The 26780-nt window shown below is 43.6% G+C and overlaps 4 protein-coding genes and 1 long non-coding RNA gene across 11 annotated transcripts; 3 read left to right on the top strand and 2 right to left on the bottom strand.

The window, feature by feature from the left end:
- Positions 1-344: 344 nt before the first annotated feature.
- LOC128885729 (elongation factor-like GTPase 1) lies at positions 345-21916 on the bottom strand. Its single transcript, XM_054139952.1, has 5 exons — positions 18903-21916; positions 18398-18520; positions 18019-18167; positions 695-879; positions 345-533 (listed from the first exon to the last, which is right to left on the bottom strand). The coding sequence occupies exons 1-5, from the start codon at positions 21533-21535 to the stop codon at positions 345-347; spliced, it is 3279 nt and encodes a 1092-aa protein (XP_053995927.1). The 5' UTR covers positions 21536-21916.
- Positions 636-7580, top strand: LOC128885757 (protein giant-lens). Of its 4 annotated transcripts, XM_054140005.1 has the most exons (6): positions 636-777; positions 914-1092; positions 3913-4125; positions 6418-6638; positions 6765-6936; positions 7074-7580. In XM_054140005.1, the coding sequence occupies exons 2-6, from the start codon at positions 1003-1005 to the stop codon at positions 7320-7322; spliced, it is 945 nt and encodes a 314-aa protein (XP_053995980.1). In that variant the 5' UTR covers positions 636-777; positions 914-1002; the 3' UTR covers positions 7323-7580. The 4 variants fall into 4 exon arrangements, with proteins under 4 accessions (XP_053995980.1, XP_053995983.1, XP_053995981.1 ...); XM_054140008.1 differs by lacking the exon at positions 3913-4125; XM_054140006.1 differs by lacking the exons at positions 636-777; positions 914-1092 and having other exon boundaries at positions 2093-4125.
- Positions 8965-17833, top strand: LOC128885745 (uncharacterized protein DDB_G0271670). The gene is made up of 6 exons (XM_054139985.1): positions 8965-9982; positions 11610-12500; positions 15242-15496; positions 16583-16733; positions 16815-16937; positions 17049-17833. The coding sequence occupies exons 2-6, from the start codon at positions 11679-11681 to the stop codon at positions 17168-17170; spliced, it is 1473 nt and encodes a 490-aa protein (XP_053995960.1). The 5' UTR covers positions 8965-9982; positions 11610-11678; the 3' UTR covers positions 17171-17833.
- An 11-nt stretch (positions 21917-21927) lies between the features above and the next one.
- Positions 21928-23465, bottom strand: LOC128885723 (uncharacterized). Its single transcript, XR_008459648.1, has 2 exons — positions 23327-23465; positions 21928-23244 (listed from the first exon to the last, which is right to left on the bottom strand). It is a non-coding gene; the product is annotated as an uncharacterized LOC128885723 (long non-coding RNA).
- Positions 23235-26539, top strand: LOC128885722 (protein ABHD18). 4 transcript variants are annotated; one of them, XM_054139930.1, is made up of 9 exons: positions 23235-23371; positions 23826-23910; positions 24161-24343; positions 24459-24571; positions 24665-24803; positions 24963-25160; positions 25235-25514; positions 25761-26028; positions 26122-26539. In XM_054139930.1, the coding sequence occupies exons 1-9, from the start codon at positions 23280-23282 to the stop codon at positions 26180-26182; spliced, it is 1419 nt and encodes a 472-aa protein (XP_053995905.1). In that variant the 5' UTR covers positions 23235-23279; the 3' UTR covers positions 26183-26539. The 4 variants fall into 4 exon arrangements, with proteins under 4 accessions (XP_053995905.1, XP_053995904.1, XP_053995907.1 ...); XM_054139929.1 differs by having other exon boundaries at positions 25743-26028; XM_054139932.1 differs by lacking the exon at positions 23235-23371 and adding an exon at positions 23442-23469 and having other exon boundaries at positions 25743-26028.
- The last annotated feature ends 241 nt before the right edge of the window (positions 26540-26780 follow it).

Here is a 26780-nt window from a genome sequence, read left to right as displayed (position 1 = left end):
CGAAAGGCTTGTAGAGTAACGTTGTTACTGGCATCGGTCGGTCCGGACCGAGGATCGCCGTTTAGTCGCACATGCGAATTGCTTCGAAATAGAATTTCAAGATTACGTAATTTATTTGCAGAGTGATTTATTTAATAGTGGAGATAAAGTTGTTTGAAACGTTTGTGCGGCGATCGCGCTCCTTCCTGCCAGATACGGACGATCCGTAAAGTCGAACCGACGCCGACGCCGACGCACAAAGAATTTCTATGTTTTTCTAGCTAACAACAAGGAAAATATAATATGGAAATGTATCGTATGCCTGCAGTCGCGATCGTATCTTTACGACATACATCGTGTTCGGATTATTTGTTTTTTGAAAGGGTGCGTTGTTTTTCCGCATGCATAACGAGTTGAGAATCCACGGGTAAACCTTTGCGACGACGAACCGCATCGATGTACTTTTTTACTCTGTTTTCGCTGTCTGCTTTGTCACCGAAGTGAAGGTATTCCTCGTCCGTGGAAGGTGTCCAGTAAGGATCTTGCTCGATCACCTACGGCGTGAAAAATAAAATGTACAATACGTAAACGACATGGCTAGATATCGATCGCGAGATACCGCGAGGTACCCGAACTAGAGGGGGCCACTACGAAAGATAAAACTAACGTAAACATGTCGAGAAGAGCGCGGACCGTTTGGTACAGAAAAACTTGCCTCCCAATGACTGAAAACCAATTGTGGACTAGCCAGCCCGGACGTTTGAGTTCGCAACTCACTGGCAAGGTGAAAACTTTCAGGTACGGGTAACGTTGCTAACACGCGAAACTGTCCACCGAATCCAGCACTTTCCGCGGCAATCACGCGGCCTTGTCTTTTCCCAAATACTGCGTACAATTTTCCTGAAACAAAATTAACCATATTTCTGATTTATAGGACAGTAACCGTTGAACGATCACGGAGAGGTATAATAAACGATATACGATACAAGGACAACAACATGGTATCGTTAGAAAGATAAAAGTATGAAGAAAAGGTGGAACAATTATATGAAATATAGTTTGGCGAAATATCTTGCACAAGACACGAAAGAAACTAACCGAATGCCAGTTATGGTATGTTGTAGCTAAACGATGGATCCTACGCGAAAATAATATACGTATAACGTGCAAGTTGAACGTACGTTTTACGTAGAAACGTTAAATCGTGCATGGCTCTAAACATCAGTTCCGAGGGCTCTTAAAACTCATTGTCAGTCACGGGTCCTAGGTCCCGGGTCCCGGGTCCCGGTACAACTACTTACTCGACCTCGATTAGGCCACACACAGGCGCACGCGCGCGCGCGTTCACACGACTCGTTTCGAGTTTCGACGCTCCGCTCGTAACCGCATCCTACTACACCATAACATCACTCTTGTCCGGCCATACGTTGCCAAGCGTTATCCCCCTCTTCTCGCCGAGAGAAGTTCATTCATATGTTATTCAGTTCAGCGGTTCTCCTGCGTCTTACGATGAAATCGATTCGTAAGCGAGTACGTCATCTTTGAATCGATTCGATTCGATTCGATTCGATTCGATATAGTTCGGTTTTAGTAGTTTGCACAAACTCTGATTTCATATTATTCGTTTTTCGAAACGTAAAAGGACAGCTAGAAGAGTAGCGTGACGCTTGCAGAGACAACGGAGAAGGAAAAGCGTAGGAACGAGCGAGTAAGTCGTAGGAGAGGAAAAAAGAGTGAATGGACGGTGGCCTCCATCAATGAAACAGCGATCCTCAAACACAGTCTTTGCGAGAAACATCGATCGAGCAATTTAATCGGCAAGAGAAAGGAATTATTGAACGGTAGCGGAATGGAATCAGGTATGCAAGCGACGCGTTGGAAGCATGGAACGTTTATATCGTTAAAGAGCGTTCGTTGTCTTTGCGAGATCGCGATATCGCGACGGGAAGCCAAAATGATTTTACAAATAGATAAGGGAGGGCGACGAAGGAGAAAAGCGCGAAGGAAGTTGTCCCGTTGTTGGCGCGTACCGAGCTACTCGAAGAAGCGTGAACGTAAGGAGAGATTAAAATAGTTGGAAAAGTCTTGTCGAATACCCACGTAAGATGGAGATGTCTGCAAGTAATAACACGTTTGGAATAGGAAGACGCTAGCGAGAACAGCGTGAACCGGGTGAACCGCGTAAACTGCCTACGCGCATTACGGCTGCGAGTAGTGCCCGATACTTACGTGGGCCGTTGCACCGATTACGCGGTTCGCGTTGCTCGCTTGCCTCCCGAGATATTCCTACTACACGATACCTTTATTCTTTAACGTCGCATTTTTATCGCTATTCGACTATCAACAAAACGCGGAGTTACCGGTTTTTATCGATCGCACTTTCGAAACGCTCAATGGAGATTTTTCCTTGCAAAGACACGACGATATCGAACGACACACCTCGCGCAACTCTATGAATTCGACGCAACCTACCTAGCTACCTAAACGAAAAATAGTTTGAAATATCGAATCGCACGAATCCCGAACGGTGCGAATATCTATCAAAGAATGAGTTTTCAGACGGAATGCCGTGGACAAGGCTAACGAAAACATTTCAGACATAGTGTCTGCATTTCATTTAGAAAGGAAAGATGGAAAGAAATAAGGAAATGGATGAGATGACGTACAGTGGACAAGGATAGAGTGTAGTCGAGAGAAGTGGAAAATGGTTTACGATGTAGAGTGAATCGTTGGAGTAGACTACTGTAGAATGGAGTGGAGTGGAGTGGAGTGGAGTGGAGTGGAGCGGAGTGGAGCAGAGTGGAGCAGAGTGGAGCAGAGTGGAGCGGAGTGGAGCGGAGACAGAAGAGCAGAGAAGGGAGCATTCATTCATGGTTTGCCTCTAGCTGTTACAAGTTCAGTCGAACGAATGGTATAGGTTCGCGTGGCACGAAAGTTGCGAGCCGCTTGGAATCGGGTCGATTCGGATCGCGTCGCGACTCGCGATACGTAAATGTAGAACGGGCGCAGGACGCACGACATAGAAGAGAGAACGTGGAAGAGAAGGCAAGGCCACAAGACACAGTGCGGGTTATAGTTTATAGCTTATTGGTTATAGCGCAAGCAATGATTCGATAAAAGGAGAATAATTCGGAGAACGCGATACAAGTTGGATAGACGGAATTCCGAGACAGTGAAAGGACGCGTAGCTTCTGATCGACGCTAGACGCGAGAGGATTACGATTCGAGACGACACCGTTCACGTTAACGATACGAGTACGTTAACCGTAAAAGGTTTCAGGCTTTGCTCGAGCGGTTCTTTCGAGCGATTCGCTGATAACAATTCGAAAGTGATCCAGATCCGTTCGATCGGTCGGTCGACCGGCTGACCGATCGATCGATCGGTCGATCGATTTCTGCGACGCGCTGGAATTGCGTCGAAGCTATCGTAGGATTCCGATGGATTCGTTAGCCTCGATCGATCGGCAGACTTGTTTACTTGGTCGAGGATAAGAAAAAACAGAATAACATAAGGTAACGTAAGAGAAGGTCCGAGTATCGAGTTTAGGATGACCGCCGCGACACAGAAACCGCGCGCCTGCGAGTCATTCGTCTCCCTCGACTAGGTGGTGGCCTGATATGCAAAGCAAAGTGATTTCGACGAATCGTAACGATTCGCACACTGGATTACGCGGACCGGTATAGACTATAGACACATTCTCTCGTCAAACTGCCGAATGCGCTGAAACGCCGACAATTTTCTTCTCGTGTTCGAGCGTATATCCAGGGACGATCGAGGACGTTCGCGAAACCAGCAACTTGTTACCATTTCTATCGGCTGATTAGACAAAGACAATAGTGAGTGAGCGCGCGCGCGCGCACGCTAAGCACTAAGGGCGCGCGCGCCAAGAGATGGCTGATTCGATGTGTTTGTTATTGGCGATGTTTGGACAGTTGTTCGTTCGTGGAATCGAGGGTAGTCTTCTTGGCGTGGAACTAGACGAAAAGGGCCAAGAGTTTCTCAACGAATACTTGTCTCTCGACGAAGGCAAATACCTCGCCGAATTGCACGAGTTTCAAGATACAGCGATCGAGATCGACTTGATCGATGAAAAAACGAAGCATCGGCCGGTTCATCAAGCACCTAGAGTTGTTTATCAGATCGGGGTAAGTTTGATATTTCGCGTCGGCAACTATACGCGAATCGTTGATAGGTCGCGTAGTTTCGCGTCGTTCGATTGGCTAATCGATGTCCTTCGTTTTCCTTTAAAGCCGTCTCTCGTATCGCTCTTTACGTAAGCGTTTTCTATCTTGTACCATTCCAATTAATGGATACGCTCGACGCACGTCGTTTCGTCTTCGATTCTTGGAAATTGTCAGGAATTTTCGTTGGCGTATCTCGGTTGGATCGTTTCCGTATCGATGGCTTTCCGTTTCTCCGTTTCTCCGTTTCTCCGTTTTTCCGTTTCTGCGTATCCGTGTCCGGTATCCGGAGCACACGGTCGCGATCGGCGTGTCCTCTTATTCTCCGGTTGCTCGAGACTCGTATCGACCGAGACCGAGACCGAGACCGAGACCGAGACCAAGTCTGTGTATCGTCGACACTGGAATGTTCTTTGGATCATCCGGCGCGGTGGTGCGCGCGTGCACATACCTCTCGAGAGCCAGGTGTCATTTTCACCGTGGCTGCGAAAGAAGCGAGAGACTCGTGAGAACTTCCGGATGAATCGCGCACAGCCTTTCCGGTCCCTCTATTATCCCATTTTAGTTTACCGCCATTGCTGGTTTTAATACGTACGAACAATCTTCTGGGAACTGCACGAGGAAGAGGCTAGGAGAGGAGGGGATGGAAGAAAGAGAAGGGAACACGGGTGAACGGAGGGGAACCGAGAACAAGGTACGGACAATGGGAAAAGCGTCCGATCGTTTTAAAACCGACTCGATTCACCGATAAATTGCTATTATTCGATGCACGCGCACCGATAAGGAAAAGAAAAAGTAAAGACCAAACGTACAGGGAAATGTTTTGTTATTATTTTCGATTAACGTTGTTTCTGGTTGCTAAATCTGGCATACCTGTTTCGAAACGATACGATATTTTCGGCGGTTGGAAAAATAAAATTTTCATTGAAAACGCGATCGAGTATATGCAAACGGACGGATGGGCATTGAACAGGAGAGGGAATTTTACTGCGATTCTCGAACGCGACGTAGATTGTCAGCGTCGACTCGACAGGACGTACGTGATTGCTTCATTCAGTGGATTGACCGACGCCGTTTCAATAGCGCAGTTAGACCAGATGTCTATTCTTCGATAGGGTGGGGAGATGTACGTATTCTTTAGACCGTTTGCTACAGAGTTTCCTTCTCCTTCTCCTTCTCCTTCTCCTCCTTTTTTTCTTTCTCTTCGTTCTTTACCTTTTTCACCTTCCTCCCCTCGTCCTCTACTCGTTTCTTTACCGCAACTCCCACCTTTTGCTCTACCTCCGTTCTATCCGTTCTTCTAGATTTTGCCAATCTAGCGAATCGTAATCATCATCGCGATACAGAATGTGATTCAGGCGATATACGAGTAGCGTAAATGATGATTTACGAGCGACGTTCGATAGGTTTATACGACGAGAAAAGAGAGGATTGGTTCTACGAGTATCGAGATGTGAGAAAAGGTTTGAAACGTAAAACGGAATAATCGAATAAATAGAGAGAATTAACAGATTTCCTATAAATTGTCTCACTTGTCCAACCAAACAATAAATTTCTTAATCTTGTTGTTCGAATAGAATTCGAATAAAATGCGAACATGGAGATAAATCCGAGACCGATAGAGATCGAATAATCGTAAACGCAAGCGCGAACCGAGCCGAATCGGGTTGAATCGAATCGAATCGAATCGAATCGAATCGCAATGGCGACCAAGTTCCACGCTGAGACGTATTCGCGCGATGCGGAAACGTGGTACGAAACGAAGTGATTCGTTCGAGGCGACGACGATCGATCTCCAAAGAACGATGGAATTTGGTGGGAGCGGTAAACACGAGAAATTAAAGGCGTCCGTTATTCGAAATCAAAGTCAAAGTCAAAATTGAAATCGAAATCAAAGAAAATATGTTTCTCGGGAAACAGCCAACATCACCTATCGAGATGTACATAGATGCATAGGTGGTAGAGTAATACATAGATGGTAGGAGCGCGCTTTCTCCGAGATATTATGATAAGAGCGTGGCGAGGGGGTACGAGTCGCGTTTCGAAAGCGCGCGTATCGTATAGGCATAGGCGATTGCATGTACAATTAGTTGCTCGCGACGCGTCTCGACACTCTCGACGTTACAAATGTAGAGACGAAAGTCGAGATATTCGAGTGAAACACGTTCGTATCGAACCTGTAGAACCGAATAGAAGTGTGCACTCACTCGTACGCGAGCACGAAACGACTGTATCGCGATTGTTTATCATTTTCAGGATAGCGAAGAGGAGTTACCCGAATGTTTGGACCGAAGCCAAGTTTGCAGCAAGGTGGATTTATATGGGTCGCCGTGGGTCGAGAGGCAGTGCCGTTGCCCGGATGCTCGTAGCTGTCCTAGTAGCTTGCACGGAGACGACGGACACACGATAGTCGATAAAACACGCCAGTACAAGCTTTGCGAGCCAGTGAAACGTCTTCCCATTTGTCGTTATTTCAAGTTAGTCGGCTGTCTAGCCAAGTGTAGCGAAACGATCAAACGAACCGACTGTCCGAATCTTGAACGCGTACTACACGCGCGTCCACGCGTAAACTTATACACAGGATGCTCGTTTGCTGTTTACAGGGATGTCACATGGACCCTAGCTCCTGGAGGAGGCCCGGCGAACGCGACAGTTCAGAGAGTTTACTGTCGATGTCGACCAGCCAGCGTACCCTATCTAGTTCGAAGACAAGCATTCAGGTCTCCCGAGGGAAATTCTGGATTTATTTATGCTTTCGCGTGCTCTCCGCAAAGTGTAAGTCCTTTCTATCTCGATCTCTATCTCTATCCCCGTGTCGAACTCGATACCGGTTCGTTCAAAGGGAATATCTTGGATCGAAATAAAATATAAATGCACTACTCGAATCAATCGAAAGGAATGTTCGATTTCAGAGGCTGCGCTGTCAACGCAAGGAACCTTGTCGACTGTTTACCGTACGAAAGAGACGAAGCTCGCAACTCGAAGAGGTGAACGCTTCGCCTCTTTGCCAATGTCCAAAGGGTCATCGGTGTCCCAGACGACACACGGATCCGGGATCGCTTCCGGCTAGATCGTATTCCGGCGTTTTGGAGATCAAAACTTACAGTGGGTATTGCGTGCCCCTGCAACCGCACCATTCCGAAGCAGTTTACACCGTATGAGACATCCGCTCATTGACGGTAGCATCAGTCCCGTCAGTCGCGCGAGTCGCGTGAGTCGCGTCAGCCGCGTCAGTCGCAGCTTGGATCGGACTTGTAAAAATGGCGCGCGAGTAACGCGGAAACGAACTGCGAGTCGAGTCGAGGTGGACGCGTTCGCGCATTCGATGCGTCGAGGAATGCTCGACCAAATCGCGACCGATTTACATTCGAATCGTAAGGAATCGTTGCGACAGCATAGGATCGATCGCTATTATTGTACGCGTATTCATTCTCAAAGGAAAGACCGCGTCGATCGAGTGCCGATGCCGGTCGAATCTGTCGCGGGTCACGAATCCTGCTTTGCTCGCACCCTTTTCGCCTATTTTTACTTTTCTTTCGTATTACGTCATCGTACCTATGTAACATTGCTCTTGTAAATATTTCAAATTTCCAAATATTTCAAATACTCTCTCTCTCTCTCTCTCTCTCTCGATACGATAAGCTAAATATGAATATAAAGATGAATATGAATAAACGCGTAATAAAGAATTTTGTATTATTCGTGACAAGTATTCTCGTCACTGTTACTACGACGCCAAAGGTGTCGCATCCTCGTACCGGTGTCGTGCAAGTCGTACGACAACGGTACCAATAACGAGAGATATTTATTTAATAAACCAACAACGACAACGAATCTTGGCTTACGAAGCAACGCGACCAGCGCAGCGGCGGATCCGAGAGGTGCTGCCACGAATAAGTATACAAGTACGTAGCAACGCGTCCCTCACTCATCAGCGGAAAATTGTCGCTGACAGTGAACCGCTAACATTTCTGCGAAACGAAAATGTTTTTCGCATTCGAGATAGCGGCAACGCAAGTGTCTGCAACCCGAGTCTCGACTGCGTACTCTGTACGATTAAACGACGCCGACGAATCCCATAGGAGAAAACCTGTTGGAAACGCATTGAAATTTTCAGCAGGTATTGCAGCGACTACGAGTACAAGTTACAGAGCAGACGTCACGAGCGCCATCGTGCAACGCCAACGGTAGTCTGCAGCATCAGTATTTCCTTTGATAAATGGGATGAATAAATCTGAATTCGTAACGAATACGCGCTCGCGAGTCGCGTATTTTTCGCCGTTACAGCCAACGACTTGGCCGGTTCCAAGTAAATTCGTCAAATTTCCAAATAAAAAACTCGAGTCTAGGATACAGTTAGGAAACGGGCTGTGAGCTGGACAGAGACATCGCGTGACGTTGCCTTTGCCGTTACGAGAAGAGCTTTCGATCAACGATCTATATACGTATCGTGAATCGGTCACGTAGAACGCTCGACGTTGCATTCCTCGATCGGAGAGCGCGATCGAAAACGTAGCGTCGAACCAGAGCAAGCAAACGACCGCCGCCGATACCGATACGAATACGAATATCGTTCCGGAATTTCATCCGAATGCCAGCCAACTTGGTTTGTCGATCGGAACACCGCAACGATTTCACGCTCGATATATTTTTCTGCTATTCGATCGAACTCGCGAAAAGTAGCGGTACCTCTATCGATGCTCTAATTCGTTCCTCTTTTGGCCTTTCTTCTTTTTACCAACCGCGCGCCAAGCTCTGCGCAAGGATACGCTTCGAGATTGTATAGCGCGATTGTCAAGCGCGCGCATCTCTCCAAATACTCAAAGATACAGGTGAAATTAGACGGAGAATCGAGCCAATAACCAACCAACAGAGTACGCGATCCGTAACGGATCCGACAAGTAGAAGCATGGAAACGGTTCGAACCGATCGAATCTTTGCTCGTTTAAATTTCAGTAAATTCCAAAACAAGATTATACAATGTATATTTTCGACGGTACTCGGTGTATCGGTGTATGCTTGGAATCGATATAGGGCGGAAGAAGACGTAAGAAAGGAAAGCGGGCTAGGCAAAAGAAAACTAAAGGGACAACGAAAGGAAAGAGTCGTTGTCGCGAGCTGACTGTTTTTCCTTCACTAAGCTGAATCTCGGAGCCCGAGTGGCAGTTGCGTTCCTCGGTTTCGTCCCTCTTCGAACACGGGGAAGCGGCCTATCGTAGCTATGCTGGTATACGTAACCAAAGTGTCGAGGTAGTCGCGTGTACGTGAGAGCGTAGAGAGCGCGAACCAAGCTAGAGGATTGGCGGAGATGATGCAGCTTAGGATTCCAGGCATAGTCGAGGAGTTTCTGGTTGGTTGGTAAGTGGGACTACCCGGGACTCATAGGCGGCTTGTCTGCTGCGAGAGCTCGCAGTCCCACTAGGAACTCAAACGCATCCGAGCGCGCATCGGTTTTCCGCCAAACTTGCACTCGCGCAGTTTTCTTTCGATATCCGATGAAACGTTCAACGATGCGAAAAAACGCGGACAGATAAGTGACGAAACGTAGCGGAGAAGTTGTACGGAACGCAACGGAACCCAACGATATCGCAAGTTTGAAATCGCGATTGCTCGAGTTACGTTTCGTGCTTCGTTTTCCGTTTGTTTACAATTTCACTCGAGACGCGAAACACCTCGCGATATCGCTCTCTGTGCTTCTCAACCACCAACGAGATCAAACATTAAATCAAGGTCGAATCGAAAGTCGATCGAGGGATCAAGGTCGAAGGCGAGTCCAGGGACGATTCGTTACCTTTCGCATCTCGAGATTCCGCTTTAAAAGGTACGATTTCGTTGACAGTTTTCGCAATGTTTCGCAAAGGTTAAAGTGTCGAGTGTACCGCACGACACGGGACGACTAATCGGCACCAAGACCAGCTATTCGTGTTTTGCGTTTTGCGTTTTCCGTTTTCCCATCGATACAAAGCGCACATTTGGACGAGGATAATGTTTGCGAGTGGTTCCGGTGCAAAACTGTCCCGTGTCGAGTAGTACAAATCTATCTAGACAAAGCGATCGTGGACTCGCCGGGATCATTCAACGAATACTGAAACGGAGCAAACGTCGTCTAGCATCCAATTTTCGCTAAAAACGTGGTAAATATCGGGTCGCGAATATCAATATAATAGTAATTTTGATCGTTTCCAATCTCGACAAAATAATAAATCTTCTTTTTCGCAACGATTTACCTCGATACTTGTTTCGCGTTATAGTCGTAAGAAATGGATAAAAATCAAAAAACGGACGCATCGAATGATCGAGAAAAGATGAAAATGTGAACGATAGCAGATACAGCTGACCGAATGTATTCTGCCGGTTACCATACATTACGACCTTGAAAATGCGAACAAAGATAACGGCCCATGAGAAACGCGAGTACCAGTTAACCTAATTTCACCACATCCGCGTGGTAAATTATATCGCGCGATAATTATTGCGGCACCCTGAACGGCTTCGAGGAATGGAAAAACTTAACAAGTATTCACCGTTTCACCGATTATTCAGTTTTCACGCTTATCCATCGAAACGTATCTGTACACGGATATGTTTCGATCTATAATTTAAGCTCGAAATAAAACGATGCTCTTAAATGGAGAAAGGAACGGTAAAGAACGGGGTACGTGTACGAGAGAAAGAGAGATATGGGGTGGGAACAGGGGCGGCACACGTGGCCCGATGTGCTAGATCGGCGGTCGGTGTCGGTACACTTTAAATGCGCGTTTAAATTTCGCGATCGAATCGGACGGCTGGGAAATCGCGTCCAGTCTCCGAGCGAAAAAATACCATTATACCGTTAAGGGAGCTCGAGCTCTCCCTCTGCGTTTGCCGTTTCCCTCTCCCGTCTCCTTTATTTATTTTTATATCCTGCTTTTTTTTCTCTCACCGAAGCGCTCTTGTTGCACGTTGCTCTACCATGCAAGCTATGAAATACGCGTGAGAAACGAGGATACACCCGGCTTGACATTCCATTCCATTCCATTCGATCTCGTATTCTTCGTATCTTTCCATCTTTCCATCTTTCCATCTTTCCATCTTTCCATCTTCGTATCTTGGAACCTTTGGACCTGCTTCTCTTTCGTCCGTTTCCAACATTCATATTTCCAAGGACCTAGATGAATGGATCGGAACGTCAACGATGCAAACGTAATTGTACGTGTTGCGTTCCGAAGCAACCCCGATCGGTCGCGACTGGCTTCGATATTTCATTCGACGGTCGCCACGCTACAATTAAACCGTAAATGTAAACGTAAGCGTAATCGTTATCTTGTTTGCGAATTTCGAATCCTTTTGCGGCATATTCGAATCCATCTCGAAACGGATCCCGATTTCGTTGCGATTCGTATCCGTTTCATTTAAATCATTTAAAAGGTTTTACTTTGTTTGATTGTTTGTTTGCTCGCTCGTTTTAGGAATTCTGAAGCAGCCACGCCGAGAAACTTGTTTCTTTTCTTTCATCTTTCCATCGATTCCAGCTCGAAATGGAAATGAAGCCTTTACGAGTAGCGGCATGGTTCGCGATGCTGGTATCCGGAACCGTGGCTCTACCATCGCAATCGCAAACAAACCACTTTCGGACTAATCAAGCAAAGACGAAGCAAATCACACCAGTGTATTTCAGCGAGAGCGAATCTAGTAGTTTGCCAGTGGCATCGAGCACCACTACCGTTGCTGTTGGCAACGATACACCACCGGACACTAGTATACAAGACGATAGTAGCACGATTGCAAAGCCTGTTTCTTTCGGTAATCTGAATGACAACGATGCCGCGATAATGTCGCCGTCATTGTCATCGTCATCGTCATCGTCATCGTCATCGTCATCGTCATCGTCATCGTCATCGTCATCGTCACCGTCACCGTCACCGTCACCGTCACCGTTAGCGTCACCGTCACCGTCACCGATACCCTTACCGTCAACGTCACCCTCGCCACTGTCGCAGATACCTTTGGTATCTACAGGTCGCAATTCTCTTCTCGAAACCATCGACACGATACCCACGACGTCACCGGTCGCAAGAACGGAGATTGGAGCATCGACGACAACCAGCGACGCTATCACCGTGAAAAAAACTAGCACAACTACTAGCCCGAACGCACCACCAACTGAAACTTCTTCGAGAACGCGTACTTCTTCCTCTCAAGACGTCGACACTTTTCTCTCATCCTCGAAGAAATCTACCGCTAGTTCCGACCAATTTCCAACCACTCCTGCTTCGAGTTTAGCCAAGGAAACGCGGGAATCGCCCGGAAAAATTCGTCCTCAGATCAAATTGACGACCAACTATACCAGTCTTACCGAGGTGAGTAGAGTAAACATTTTTTTCGTATCGCGATTTCACTGGTTTTAAAGTCGCTGCTACGATGAAAGCTATCGACGCGATAAAACGATCGCGAACACGTTCAACGGAACGAAAAGAAAAACCTTAGAGGTGTACATGGTGCATATTTCGTTGTACGATCAACGTTTCGCAAATTTTTCGTACGATTAATTATCAGTCCGAGCGGCGCAATTTCTATAACGTTTTCTCAAACATTGAGCAAAGAAAGGAGAGAAAAGCACCAATGTCGAGCAAGAGAGTAGAAAGGGGCCCAGATTCGAGTAGTGCAACAAGGACGCCGACGAGTGTCACGAACTCGAGAAAAAAATGTCATATGGGTCGACCTAGAAAGTAACGAACGTTGTATCCGTTGTATTCGTTGTACGCACACGTACATGACATAGGTAATATTTAGTAGGGCTACGATACGTTTCGACCAAGCTGCTGCGCGGGTCAACGGTCCGACGCGGTACTCTTAATAATTATCAGGTGCGATACGGTGATCTTGGATGCGCAAACGAGCAAGTGGTACCGTTGGTTGGCTCGTTACGCTCAAATATCGTCCACGTATACGATAAACGTCGCGATTAATCGCCTAATTCTATGCTCGTTTCGATACGTCTCTCGTTACTTGACAACCACGTTAATTTCAATTTCGATTATTTTTCTATCGTTGACATGGTAGTTGACATGGAAACGAAACGAAACGAAACGAAACGAAACGAAAGTATCGATCGATCGACACGAGTCTCGAATCGTATTCTCATTGTCAATTCGTAAGTCGCGTTGCGTCGCGTTGCGTCGCGTCACGCTGTCTCGCTCGAGTATAGCCGAGATGATCGATTCGTTCCCAGTTTCAAGGGAAAGTCACTAGCGATGATTTTCTACTGTTCAAAGGTCTACTTTTTCACAGAACGCTTCGAGATGTCGAAACTTTCCCTAGCAGCGAGAAACAAAATAATATTCTATAGTATACAAGTATAGTATATTAGGTAAAAGCTTTCACGCGCAAACTACAACTGTTTATACCGTAAGCACGCTGCTATAAAGCGGTTAAATTTCATAGGTCAAAGATGCGTCGCATCGCGGTCGTTAAAAAAATAGAACGGCTAACGACGCTCACTCGGTAGCGAAACGCTCTTTTCCACGGTGACAATTATTTCGGTAAGCGTGTATTCTTATCGATCGTTGCGTGCTCTTGCCAAAGAAACTTGACTCTTGTCCCGATTCGATGTAAAATCAGCTCTATTTAGAATCGAACATTTAATATTTCGAAGCGATCGCGAGATTCCGCAGATTCCGTAGATTCCGTAAAATAGTAAAAGAGTAATAAATTCATCGGCTCGTCTCTTATCTTTACTTTATTCCTCTCGTAGACGATTGTTTGGTCGCTTGCAACTGGCAATTTGACTTAATCGCGACTCGACCGCGATACCAAAATAATCGCTCGGTTGGAAATTCCAACTAGTTTCTTTCTTCCTTGTTTTCTTTTTTCTTCTTTTGCATCGGCCTCCCTCGACTTTCTTCGTCCCGCTGTGCTTGGCTGTATCGTCGCGATGAAAAAAGTTGCTTTTCCCTCGAATTCGTTCGCAACCCGAAGCGAAATGCTCGAGTTTTTCGAGCCGTTCCGCTCGAATGCGGCAAGTAAGGATCGTTCAGAGTTGCTTAGGAAATTGTCACGAATCGCGTTGCTTGCTTTAGCATTTCAAAAGGAGGGCAACTGTTCATGACCGTGACGCGCGAGTGGATCGACCAGTACTAATATCGGTAGTGGAACGTGACGATACCAAAAGAAAAAGAAAGGAAAACGGAAGTAAAAACGGAGTAAAAGGAGTAGAGTTTACGACAACGATTTCGTAGTTGCGATAAATGCAGTGGTTGTATCTATGTACGTATATCGATCGTATCTAGCGATCGAGGAACAAGCGTACAGTAGATCGCGAAATCAAATTTCATCACGGAGAATGGTTCTTTGTACGTAACGTAAAGTCGATTACTCGAAATGTTGAAAAAGACTGTTGGTATCTGGTGGTTGGTGGACTCTGCGAATAAAACAAACTAGTACTCGCAGAATCGTAGCAACGATAATACCGCGTTATTTGTATCTAATAGAATGGTCAAGTTTGTGGTTCGCGAGAAGGAAGAGAATAGTGATGGTGATGATGATGGTGATCGAGATCGTGATCGTGATCGTGATCGTGATCATGATCGCGACCTCGCGGCGACTCGACGATTACTAATTTATACTTGTCTCTTAAAGGATTCCGCGTTTCAATTTTCCATCCTTTTTGCCCGTTGCATTCATCTCTTTATCCATTTCATCCGATTCTCTTTGTTCCTATTATCCCATTGTTTCTCTCTTGCAATTACCGCTACACTGCCAACAGATGATTCGTTTCGGGTGAAGAGAAGCGAGGGTAATTTACGGAAAGGAAATAGCGTAACGAATCTAGCAAATCACGCGATACGATCGCGATCGTGCGCGTAGTAGTATTACCTACTACTCTAGCCAGATAAAAGTAGGCTTTAACGTAAATAACGCTTCTTTTAAACGATCCGCTCTACGAATGTAGAATACCAATTCCGGCAAGAAGAAAGATTAAAGTGAAACAAGTTGGAAAAGTGTTGCGTGCAAAGAACGTTTCGAATGTCGAAAGAGCGAATTAGAAAAGAAAAGTAAATAAACGGTAAGGATTTGGTAACGATGCCGATGAAATTTGCAGACGGGAGTGCGATTACCAGAAGGCGCGAGCGCAGCTCTCGCCAAGCCAACCAAATATCACTACTATCCGCACAATCAGCACATCTATTTGCTACCGGAGTGCGCCGTTCAGCAGGTTTGCAATGCCGTTTACGTTAGACTGAATTTTACTCAGCCTCTGTGCGCCTGTCCAGGAAGATATCGCGACCCTTGCAGCGCCTCTCTCGACAGCGACGACCTCCACACTACGGAGCTGGTCACCGACCCACGAACCAAGGTTAGTCGCCTTACCTTTACCTTTACTTGTTTTCTACTTTGCTACCATACCTCTTACTTTGCTCGCGCTTCGACTACTTTTCTCCTGGTTGTTGCTTTCTTTTTTAAACGATTCGATATACGTCGCGTCGCGAACAAATCAATTTCGATCGCACAAAACACTTGAAGCAAACCAACTTTTTCGAATATGCTGCTTTTCTTGATTAAAAACCCGATCGTCGGATCAGATCGCGTCGCGTCGCGTCGCGTCGGCTCGGTTAATTTACAAACACTCTCCGCGTACAAATATCCGTTACCGACACAGTTATTTTCGCTCCAAGTCCGTAATTTTCCCTTGCTGTACATGTTATTACCTTTCGTATCCATACGTCAACTGTACTACAGTGTACATTCGTCTTGCGCAAATATAAACGTATATCGAAAGAAAACAAAGATTCGAGCCGACTTAACTTGTCACGATAATTACATGGTAGAAATACGGACGGACAATCGAACGCGTCGCAATTAAGCCAGTGCATCGAAACTTTTTCGGATGCTTAGAAAGCTAACCGCGTGCACGAGCGTCAAGTACGTATTATACTTATGTAGGATTGTAGAACGAAAGAATCGCGTAGGCGCTTCGAAGCGAAAGCGAGTTCTCTCTTGGCGCGAGAAAAGACGAGATCAGACGAAAGGTCCTTCCTTCCATCACGGATGAACCACGGTATAACCAATCGGATCGATTCGACTACAGATCAACGGAGAAAATCAAGCGATCATTTATCTAGCAAATGCGTAGAATACCGTAGGCATTAGAATGAAAATAAATGAATCGAAAGTAGAACAAACGGAAAGATAAGCGACGGTATCCTGTTGGATAGTCGTCAACCATTTGCCATGGTATGCAAACGTTTAACTAGTAGAGTGCAGAAACTTTTGCCGATAGAAATATTTTCACTGTACCAGATCTACCGAGAAACCTTCAACTTTCCACCAATCTCGTGAAAAATGCTATACAGTTTGCCTATTATTATATATTATTCTACCGCGCACATGCATGTGCACGTGCGTGTCAATTTAATGATCAAATGATTACTGGCCGGTTTAGGCTCTCACTTTGGTCAAGACTTGCGAACCGGTGGCCGAAATGCGAGAGTGTAGGACACCGAGGGATTGGTCACTCCTCGCGTTGCAAAACGTCAGGACAGGAAAGTCTCATTATCTTGTAATATGCCGATGCCCCGACGCTAATATACTCGGTAAGTAAAGTAAATATCGAAAGAATGAAAGTTTGAACTCGCTATATGCCACGGTGGATACTAACAATTTCTATTTCGCAGAAGGTCCTATGAGTCACGACCAACCGACATACGCCAGTGTGCCAGGAATTCGCGTTTACGGGATGATGTGCGTACAAGGTAACAGAAGAGGACGACCGTTGCGATACGCTCGGAGCTTAGCGGGTGGGTAGAATGCATCGGTGATAAGCATCATACGGAAACGTGCCATCGCAACGTACTATATGTACATTACGCGTGTGTTTTTTCGACGAATCAACTTTTTTTTATCTACAGATCATCCGAACAAGGAAACTGGCCAAGATTCGTTGGACGTCGAGAAGGAGGAAACAAAGGATCGATTAAATTTTCCCTGGTATAAGGTGCAACAACTGATGAATGCAGCTGTTTGGGATTAAATTGTTCAACGCGCGACGAGATATCGACCCTTGTTTGATTCGCCCGCAGCTTGCTTATCGCCATTCATCCGTCTATTTATTAAGCATTTCGCTTCGCTTTCTCTAGCTTTCCTTCGTTTACCGACTCGTTCTATATTTTTTCTTCATATTTATTATATAACAATACTCGTATACGCGTATAATTGCATATGTACGGTTGCGCGATGCGTCCGTACCACGATCGAATCGGACGAGGTATCTATGGATACATAGGCTCTGAATTCGGCACTATCTATCCTAAAGATCGACGTTAAACCATCGCCTTTTTCACCGCATTTCACCAGACTCGGAAAATCCACAGTCCGTACCACCTCATTTGCGCCTCTTGGCATTATTTTTTCCAAACCTTTAATCATTTCATCTCATTTCATTTCATTTCATTTCATTTCGTTTCATTTCGTTTCATTTCGTTTCGTTTCGTTTCGTTTCGTTTCGTTTCATATCAATTCACTCGTTGATACGCAAATGTGTTTGCATTATTGGTGTAAACATTAGGCTGACGAAATTGACCACGAGACAACGGCAAAAGCCCATCGGTCGCCAAAGTTTCTGTGGTCGTGAAATAGTTTCGCTTCAACGATAACATAACATGATGTAATAAAATTAAAGAATAGTGAAAATTGATACGAGTTGTGTTCTCACAGATTCTACAACAAAACATATCCTGTATTCGTTGAAGAAATGTAATGGAAAAAAAGAAAAAAAAACATGCTGCTCGCTACACCAGAGTACCGCGTCGACCTCTAGTCGCAAAGATCCAAGGAATCGGTTTCAATATTATAGATTAATATATCGTACGTTCGACTTACCCAGTACGTCTGAATTGACCAAAACGCTGCAGCTGTACATCGGTGTGACTAGTCGAGGATGTCTGGAGTTAAACGCACGCCGACAAGCTTCTTTGAACTTTGACATTAAATGACCACCAGCGTGAGCTTGGATTTCGCCGGAATTTTCGCTGGTAACAAAAGTGCATTTTTGAAATCAACGCGTAAAAGGAGGAAAGGCATGTCTCGTATTTGAAGCTAATCGAAAACTACTTGAAACGATACTCGAATAGACAGCATCGTTTACCATTTCGTATAATCGATCAAGTAAAGATATATACAAATATGTTGTGTGTATGTAGAGTAATGTAAACGCTAATGAAACCAGTATCGATGAGAGTCAACTGAGAATAGGTTATACCTATGGAAATCTTGATAAACTTGCCACTTCTTCAGGACAAAACAGACACCCGTCATTGGCTCTTCGCACAACGGGCCGGCAAGTGTTGCCAATTGAAAACCATTGACCAAACCGCTTTCGTATCTGATACATCACAAATAACATTACACGCTTTCTTAGACGTACGATCATTTCATTTCCTTTTGTTTTCGCGTACCCGCGTACCCGCGTACTCGCGAACCCGCGTACTCACGAACCCGCGACGACGGGACGCGGCCGCAACCGCGCTAGAATCAAATTTAATCGATTAGCATTCCCGAATAATGTAATCGTCTCGATCGATCACGCGAAACTTGTCAACGGATCGTTTCACTCTTAATCGAAGCCCAAAAAAATACTCGGCAAAAGTATCGTGTCATATCGAATCGAATCGAATCGAATCGTATCGTATCGTATAAATGAAAAATTACAACTACAAGTCCGAGTACTTTTTCAACTTTGCTTTGGTAAATTACTAAATACTCACGGAAAACGTGGATCGGTAGACTTGGAGTGTACCTCCCAAAATTTCGTCTGATTATAATCGGTTTCGTTCAGTAGGATATTGGGACCGCAATTCCGCGGTCCGAAAGACCATATATTATGCAACACGTCTTCTCGTTGACCAGCCTCTCGAAAAGCATTTTCCAACTCCGACTTGAATGACTCCAATGCTTTTAGTTTTTTCTCGGATATTAAACGCAACGTGTCTGTTTCATCGGCCTCCGGTTCCTTTCCCATTTCAATTTCCATTTCCTTCTCCTTTTCCGACGACAATTTACCATAATGATGATAAACCGCCTTCATCAGATCCGCATTATTCTCCAAAATCTTGGTTACTTTTTCGGGCAAGGGCCTGGCATCTATCTCGAAATAATACTGTTTCGTCCGTGTGGCAAAGCTCGCGTCCTCGGTCTTCTTTTCGATCGCCTCGTTCACCATATCAACTTTTGGAGCAGGAACGATCGTCTCTCTGAACGGTACGATGGGTTCCGATACGTTTATCTCGACTTTGGCGTATCTTAATCTCAAATCTTCCAAGCATCTTTCCAGATGCATTTCTCCGGCGGTGTTCAGGACGATTTCTCCGGTTTCTTGTTCACGAACAACGGCGCACGCATCCGCTTGATTCAACAACTTTAAACCGTTTCTCAATGCTTGCAGATCGTTTGGGTGTTTCGGCTCGAGAGCTACCCGCATTATAGGTACGCCGAGCGAAGTTAGCTCTGAAAAAGACGGACAAGCAAGGGTGGTGGAGAGAGTAGCTGTCTTCAACACGTGTTCCTCTAAATCGCCGATTCCAAACACATTACCGGCTGACACGCTATCCGTACATTCCAGTTCCCTGCCCATCAGAAGGTAGAGTCTCTGCACCGTCACTCTAGTCACGTGTCTTCCGGGCTTTAAATCTTTAAGCGTGGTATTGTCGTCTATCGGTAACTCGGCTACTTTCTCGTGTTCGCGGGGATCGTGTTTCGGTCCCAGAACAAACACCTTGCTCCCCTTCTTCAAAATCCCAGAGTAAATTCGGGCGAACGCTACCAGCGCGGTTTCCGAACATTCGTCTTTCGCCTGGTTAACCGTCTTGGTCTCGGTCTCGGTCTCGGTCTCCGTCTCCGTCTCCGTCTCCGTCTCGGTATCGTCCGATGATATTCCAAGATCCGATCTCTCCGTGCTCTCCTCGCGTTGCATCCTTTTCTCCGCGTGCTGGCCCTTGGTTAGCTTCTCCGCGTGTTTCATGCGGGCTAGTTCTCTTCTCTGCGCCAACTCCTCCGGTGTCAACGGTTTCTGTTTATTCTCTGGTAAGCTTTTTTTCTCTACTGGAAACATTTTTGAAATAAACACAACGATAGGTGACTCCGGAGAAGAATCGCAAGCCAAAAACGCTTCCTTTAATCGTTGCGTTTCAGCCGGTAGCGTACAGAAATCAAAGTTTCCGCTTAGCAAACGCTCTACCTTTTCAGAGGTCAAATTATCAGGCGACGGAACTTTGTCGCATATCGCGTCGAGACAAGCGCGAGCCAAAGGTAGCCATTGAGAGCAAATAGCTTGCAATTGTGCTTTAGGATCCGTGTGTCGTAAATCTCTGGTTGTTAATTTGATATCGAGCCTTTCGGCCATCGAACCTATCTTTTCTTTATCCTTTCGTACCGTTACAGTTTCGTACAAAGTCCAAAGATTCTCCAAAATAACCTGAACGAACAGAGGTTTTTTAGCTCGTTCCTGGGCTCCTTTCATTATCCTTTTCGTTTTGCTATTCACGTAAAAATCGCCCCACAGCGTTTTCAACAAAACTTTCTCGCTAAAGCCCAATTTCGCGGAAAACATTTTGGCGAACTCTTTCAAACCGAATCCCCAACCATCGGTGGCACTCGAGAACAAAACGTTACCTTGCTCCGGAGAAAAATATAACCCAGAATCGTCAAAGTCTTCGAGTACGGATTGCCAATCTTCTAGATTTCTTTCGGAAACGCACTCTACGCTTTTCTTTCCGAGCTCCTCTCTTTCTTCTCGTTCCATTACATCGCTAGCGAATAATTCTCCCATAACAGCGTTTACCTGTTCTAGGACCTGCGTCAAGTGCACGTAAGCATCCAACGGAGACAATTTCATTTCCGTTATTAATCTATCGATTTTGTTCAACACTAAAATTGTTTTCAAACCTTCCTCGTAAGAAATGGACAACGCGCTGCGCGTTTGCGGACATACACCTTCCACCGCATCGATCACGATAACGGCTCCATCGCAAAGTCTAACCGCTGTTGAAACTTCCGAAGCGAAATCCACGTGTCCCGGAGAATCTATTAAATTAATTACAAACTCTTGGTAATTATGCTTATGGTAAAGAGCGATGCAACTCGATTTCATCGTAATCCCTCGTAGCTGTTCGTCCGGACGGCTATCCAAATATCGAAGTTTACCGGCAAGTTTATTAGAAATGATTCCATTGCTGGCGACCAACGAATCCGCCAAGGTGGTTTTGCCATGATCGACGTGCGCCAATATACAAATATTTCGAATATTAGCAGGACTGCTCTGAATATCCGTTAACGTTTCTCCGTTAACCAGACGCATTCTGTCATTAATTTGTATGCAAACATAAAGGATATATATATACATATATTTCTTTCGTGTCTAACGTATTCGACTAAACTCTCAAAGACGACGAGATGATCGTACTCGCGTCGGCTATACGCGTACTATTAACGTACAAGTTACTAAACGAATGAGAAGACGTTAGCCAAACCAGAAATCAAGTCTGTATGTACAAGTTACATTAGCGCGTAATAGCCGGGTAAATATACTAACTTGTGACAACAACGGTAACCACTATTTCACTTTATTCTGTTTCCAAAGTACGTAACGTTCGACAAACACAAGGATATATCGTAGCGTTGTTGACATTCTTTTCGTCTTCCCCAGCATGACAGTTGCTTTACCGTCCAACACGATAATAAATTATCGGTCAAGGCTTGACCGTCTAACGTGTTTTCTTTTCGAATATATATATATATATATATTCGACGAGAACGAGTCGACTAAGTATTTGCCGCTGTTTCTTACCCTTTGCAGGTTAGAATACGTATCGTATCTATCGATTCTAACGTTTTACTTTCTGCTACGTAAACAAACAGGCTGTTTCGATGTTTTGCGAACAGACTCTTCTTACATCGTTTGCATCGTGTAGAAAATTTGTTTCAAACTTTTTTCAACGAACAAGTACGTTCGCAAACTAACATGCCACGAAAATCATGGAGGCGGCCATAATTTCTATCAGCTGGTTATCGCAACAATATACATTTATATATCTGATTACCGTTTCGTACAAGAAATCGAGCCGCTGGTAAACAACAAAAATTCACTGTTTCTACCGGAAATTAGTCAAAATTATACATATGTATAGAACTATATTTCTATTTCTATTTCTATTTCTATATTCGACAAAACGTGCGCATACCATAGATACATCGAGATACATAGGTACGTATAGAGTATAGACATCCGAAAATATAAAGTTGTATTTTACGCCATCTATTTTTGCCGCAACCAAGTTGTTACCGCCAACTACCCGAACGTACCTATAATATAGACTGAATATTCGTTGCGAACCAACGCACCGATACCAATCTTGCTGAAAAATTACTGGTTTTGTGAAAAATTAGTGCTTTTTTACGTCTCTAATTGGAGACTCTACATTTTAGTTTGGTCAATTGTTCCCACGCGGCGCTTTTGATACGTGACTTTTAATACGTGAACTTGGACCCCCTGGCGTTGATGTGGCGGTAAGGTCGACCACGACCAGCGACCTCGACCCTCGAGTCCTCGAGCCTCGAGGTCGATGGAGGTCGAGTTGGTTGAGTATCAATTTTGAAAAGATGCGGCACATGCTTCCGTTGCGTCACGCAATTGTCAACTGCCAACTGATAACTCGTAACATACTCTTCAGCTCTTGCGACTCGCGATGGTCGATATTTAACCAACTCATCCATCGAAATTCCTATTGTATTCGTACACTGTTAAAGATGCGAGAGACTGAGACAGACCTTCGTGTCCAATATACTCGCAAAACATCATCCGATACAATCGTGCCAATCGCCTGATTAAAGTATCCGAATCCGATAACTGTGTTGAGCGGTGACCGGTGACGGTGAAGGTCTGCAATCAGTTCACAAACGATGTCCACATTGTTGGTGGCTCTTTAAAAACATCGACATGATTGTTCTCGCGCTCAACACCCAAATTCTTTCGAGTCGTCGGTACAAGTATTCCAATAAATTAATATTTTTTCACCACTCGCAAATTTCTTTCACCGACGAATCGTATAATATCTAAAATCAAATAATATTAATTTATACTTTACACGATGCCACCTAGTCGTCTAGACGCTGTTTATAGAAGTATCCTCCTTACGAAATTTTTCACCAAGGGTTGGGGTAGCCCTCAGAATTTGAAAAGGTAAGCACAACATAAGCATCCTAACCTTCCTTTCTACAAAAGAAACACGAAAATTCGATTCCCGCTTCGAGAGTGTTCTGTGTTATTCGTTCAGTGATGCAATTACATTTTTTCTCTCTACTATCTATATATACATGTACGCTACGAATATTTCTTTACGAGTTATATAGAATATATCGTTTCTATATACAAACCACGTCAAACGGGACAACATCGACAGTTATTTTCGAAATAAACGGATTCAAATATACTTCAAAATTATTTCAAATTTTTATCAAATTTCTGCAATTTCTTGTAACTTTACGTTTCATCGTAATATTTATATAAACGTAATTTTCCTCGACAACTGATCCAAAATAAAATAAAATACAACAAATAGAAATTTCTTCGTTGAAATGTTATAATACGAATCTTTGGATATCTTGAAAATTTAAGATGTAAATTTAATCTTTAGGATCTTTGAATTCAGAAAAGTTATGGCCAATAGAGAAGCGTGTTACAATCTTATACCCTGCGATTACCCAATCGATATAACTAAGGTACGATGTAATCATTTCTTCAAATTATCTTAACATATAGAAAATGCATGAATATCGATGTTCTTTTATATACTGCTTCATGTATATTTTTGCACCTCTAATCAATTATTAATGTATTACTTTTGTCTTTCTATATTCTAACTTTTTATATTTCTTGCTTTGTAACTTTTCCCGTTTAATCTGCTTTCTATTTATGCTCTTGTATTAAAGGATTTTTAAAAAGAATAATAATACGAACGATAATGCATAGGACGAAGAATGGTCGGATTGCCATATAATCGAAGGATGTTTCGAAAGTCCGTTTCACAAGCATCTTCCTGGAATAATGCCAAACGAAACGATAACGGCACATTTTCAATTGGTTTTACCGCGTAAGTGGTATTCGCATAAAACAAAACCCATTTGTCTACATCTTGCGGGTACCGGAGATCACGTAAGATAGTTTCATTTACATTCTCCTTAGATAATTTTGAAAAAGAAGAGAAAAGAAAATAAATTAAACAAATAGAAAAATTTTGTACGTCACTAAATTAATCCTTTGGTTTTAGTTTTTCTGGCGGAGAAGAAATTTGATTGCCAAACCCTTGCTTAAAGAATCTGGAATCGCATCTTTGTTATTGGAAAATCCATTTTATGGATTAAGAAAACCACAGAATCAAATGTAAGAACTTGTATTTGGAAGGTTTGTAACAGTACGTTACGATAATTTTATGAAATATTTTTGTAGTTATCTTAACATTTGTATATTTTTTAGACGTTCCAGTTTGCATAACGTGTGCGACATTTTTATCATGGGAGGATGCTTAATAATGGAATCGATCGTTTTACTGAACTGGTGCGAACAACAAGGTTTCGGACCCTTAGGTCTTACAGGATTGTCGATGGGCGGTCATGTTTGTATCTTTCGTTAATATTATACGTTGACATATCGATAACGAATAACGAAGTTATCGAATAACGAGTACTGGCTACGGTTATAACGCCGTCAATTATTCATACGATACACAAACATTTCTTTTCGAGTTAACGTATTAATGCATCAAATTTTTTAGATGGCTTCTTTGGCAGCAACTAATTGGCCAAAACCGATACCGTTAGTTCCTTGTCTTTCATGGTCAACGGCATCGCCAGTTTTCACTCAAGGAGTAATGAGTGCTTCCATTAATTGGACACTTTTAGAAAACCAATATTTTGCGAACGAACTTTATCAAAACGATCTCGCGAAAATGGTCAGAATTGTTGGGGAGGAAGTGAGTGGACAATCTTGCACGATACAACGACGAATTTTAAATAGCAATTGCAGAATACGTATTCTCATTCCTAGGATGCATTCTTAGCTGGTCAACATTTTGCTCAACATTATCCTGCAAGTATGAATAGGGTGAACGAACTGAAAGTAAAGTCCGAAGATGCGAATAAAGAAACAGACGGTAATACCGATACTCAGACTGTGATCGATAGTAAATCAAATAATGGTTGCGAATTTCAAAACGAAGACAATAAGTTGAAAGAGCAAGTTGCCGAAGAGAAAGCTGCAGCCAAGATATTTCCGCTAAGCCTCATTTCTAACAAATTTAAGCAAAAAGATTCGAGTGCGCTCAAAGGCAAGTATTTTTATAAGCTGATGGAAATAGAGTGACGATTACCGCGATATTAGATATATATCCACCAATCACCGATAACTACCTACTAACAAGTAATCGATACAAGTATCTTGTGTTTCCTTGTCTTTCCTTGTAAATTATCTAATACTTAGAGTATAACACAAGCGGGTAAGTTAACAGCATGTTTAATTACAAGCATGATTATTACGTGTATTCCTTTGGCAATAGGCATTTGTTTATTACCAGTTCCGAGACATCCGTTATTTTCGGATTACAAGTGGCGTGAACGAGAAGCATTGCAATTCATGTGCGGAATAATGGATGAATGTACGCATTTGAAAAATTTTGAAGTACCCGTTGATACCGAGCTCATCATCGCTGTTTGTGCAAGAGATGACGCGTATGTGCCCCGCGATGGTTGTATGAGCTTAGAAAAAATCTGGCCAGGCGTTGAAGTTCGATATATAGAAGCGGGACACGTAACTGCGTATCTTCTTCATCAGAAAGTATTTAGGTAGAGGAATAAATATCTTTTCGTTTGTATTTACAATTACGTATTCCCTTTACGTACACTTTGATTATTATTCAGTTTAATCGTTACTTTCAGATCTACTATAGCAGAAGCATTTCAACGATCTTTGAAGAAATATCCTTTAAAAGTCAGTTGATGTACGTGCAAATTAAATAAAAATCAAAGTTAATCCGAAATGATGTAAAACAATTTCATGAGACAATATTTTGTTGAAATGGAATACCGAATGGCCGTTTCTGATATTATCAAGGAAAATCGTATTCAGGCTCTCTTGAAAATACCGTAATTTCTGTTGCCTGTGCATTGAAAAATTTCATAAATACTTGATACCAAGACAATAATCATGCGTGTAAGCAGATATGATTCTTTATGTGTTCGATACGTACAAAATATTCTAATGTTAATTTTAATAAAGAGAAAAACAAAGAAACTGTATAAAATGCTCGTGAAATGTATTTGCATCTTGAATTTAAATATATTCTGTAAAAAGAAATATATTATATTACTATCAAGTGTGTCTTTGATTATTCAACGGTTATAGACATAGATATAGATAATAGATGTATCTATTAGATCTATTAGATCTATTAGAATCCAGCGAAAAGTTTTTATACAAAAATCTTGTGCATCTCGTATATCATTTATTATCTTAACGGAAAACTAGTAAAATTGTTGGGAAATTCATTGAAATTAATGTAAAATCTCACGTTTCGTAAGAGGTTAAATTGCGCGGA

The sequence above is a fragment of the Hylaeus anthracinus genome, unplaced genomic scaffold (assembly GCF_026225885.1).
Source record: "Hylaeus anthracinus isolate JK02 unplaced genomic scaffold, UHH_iyHylAnth1.0_haploid 11981, whole genome shotgun sequence".
Lineage (NCBI taxonomy): Eukaryota > Metazoa > Arthropoda > Insecta > Hymenoptera > Colletidae > Hylaeus > Hylaeus anthracinus.
Note: the sequence above shows the minus strand (reverse complement) of the source record. Positions and strands in the feature narration are given on the sequence as shown.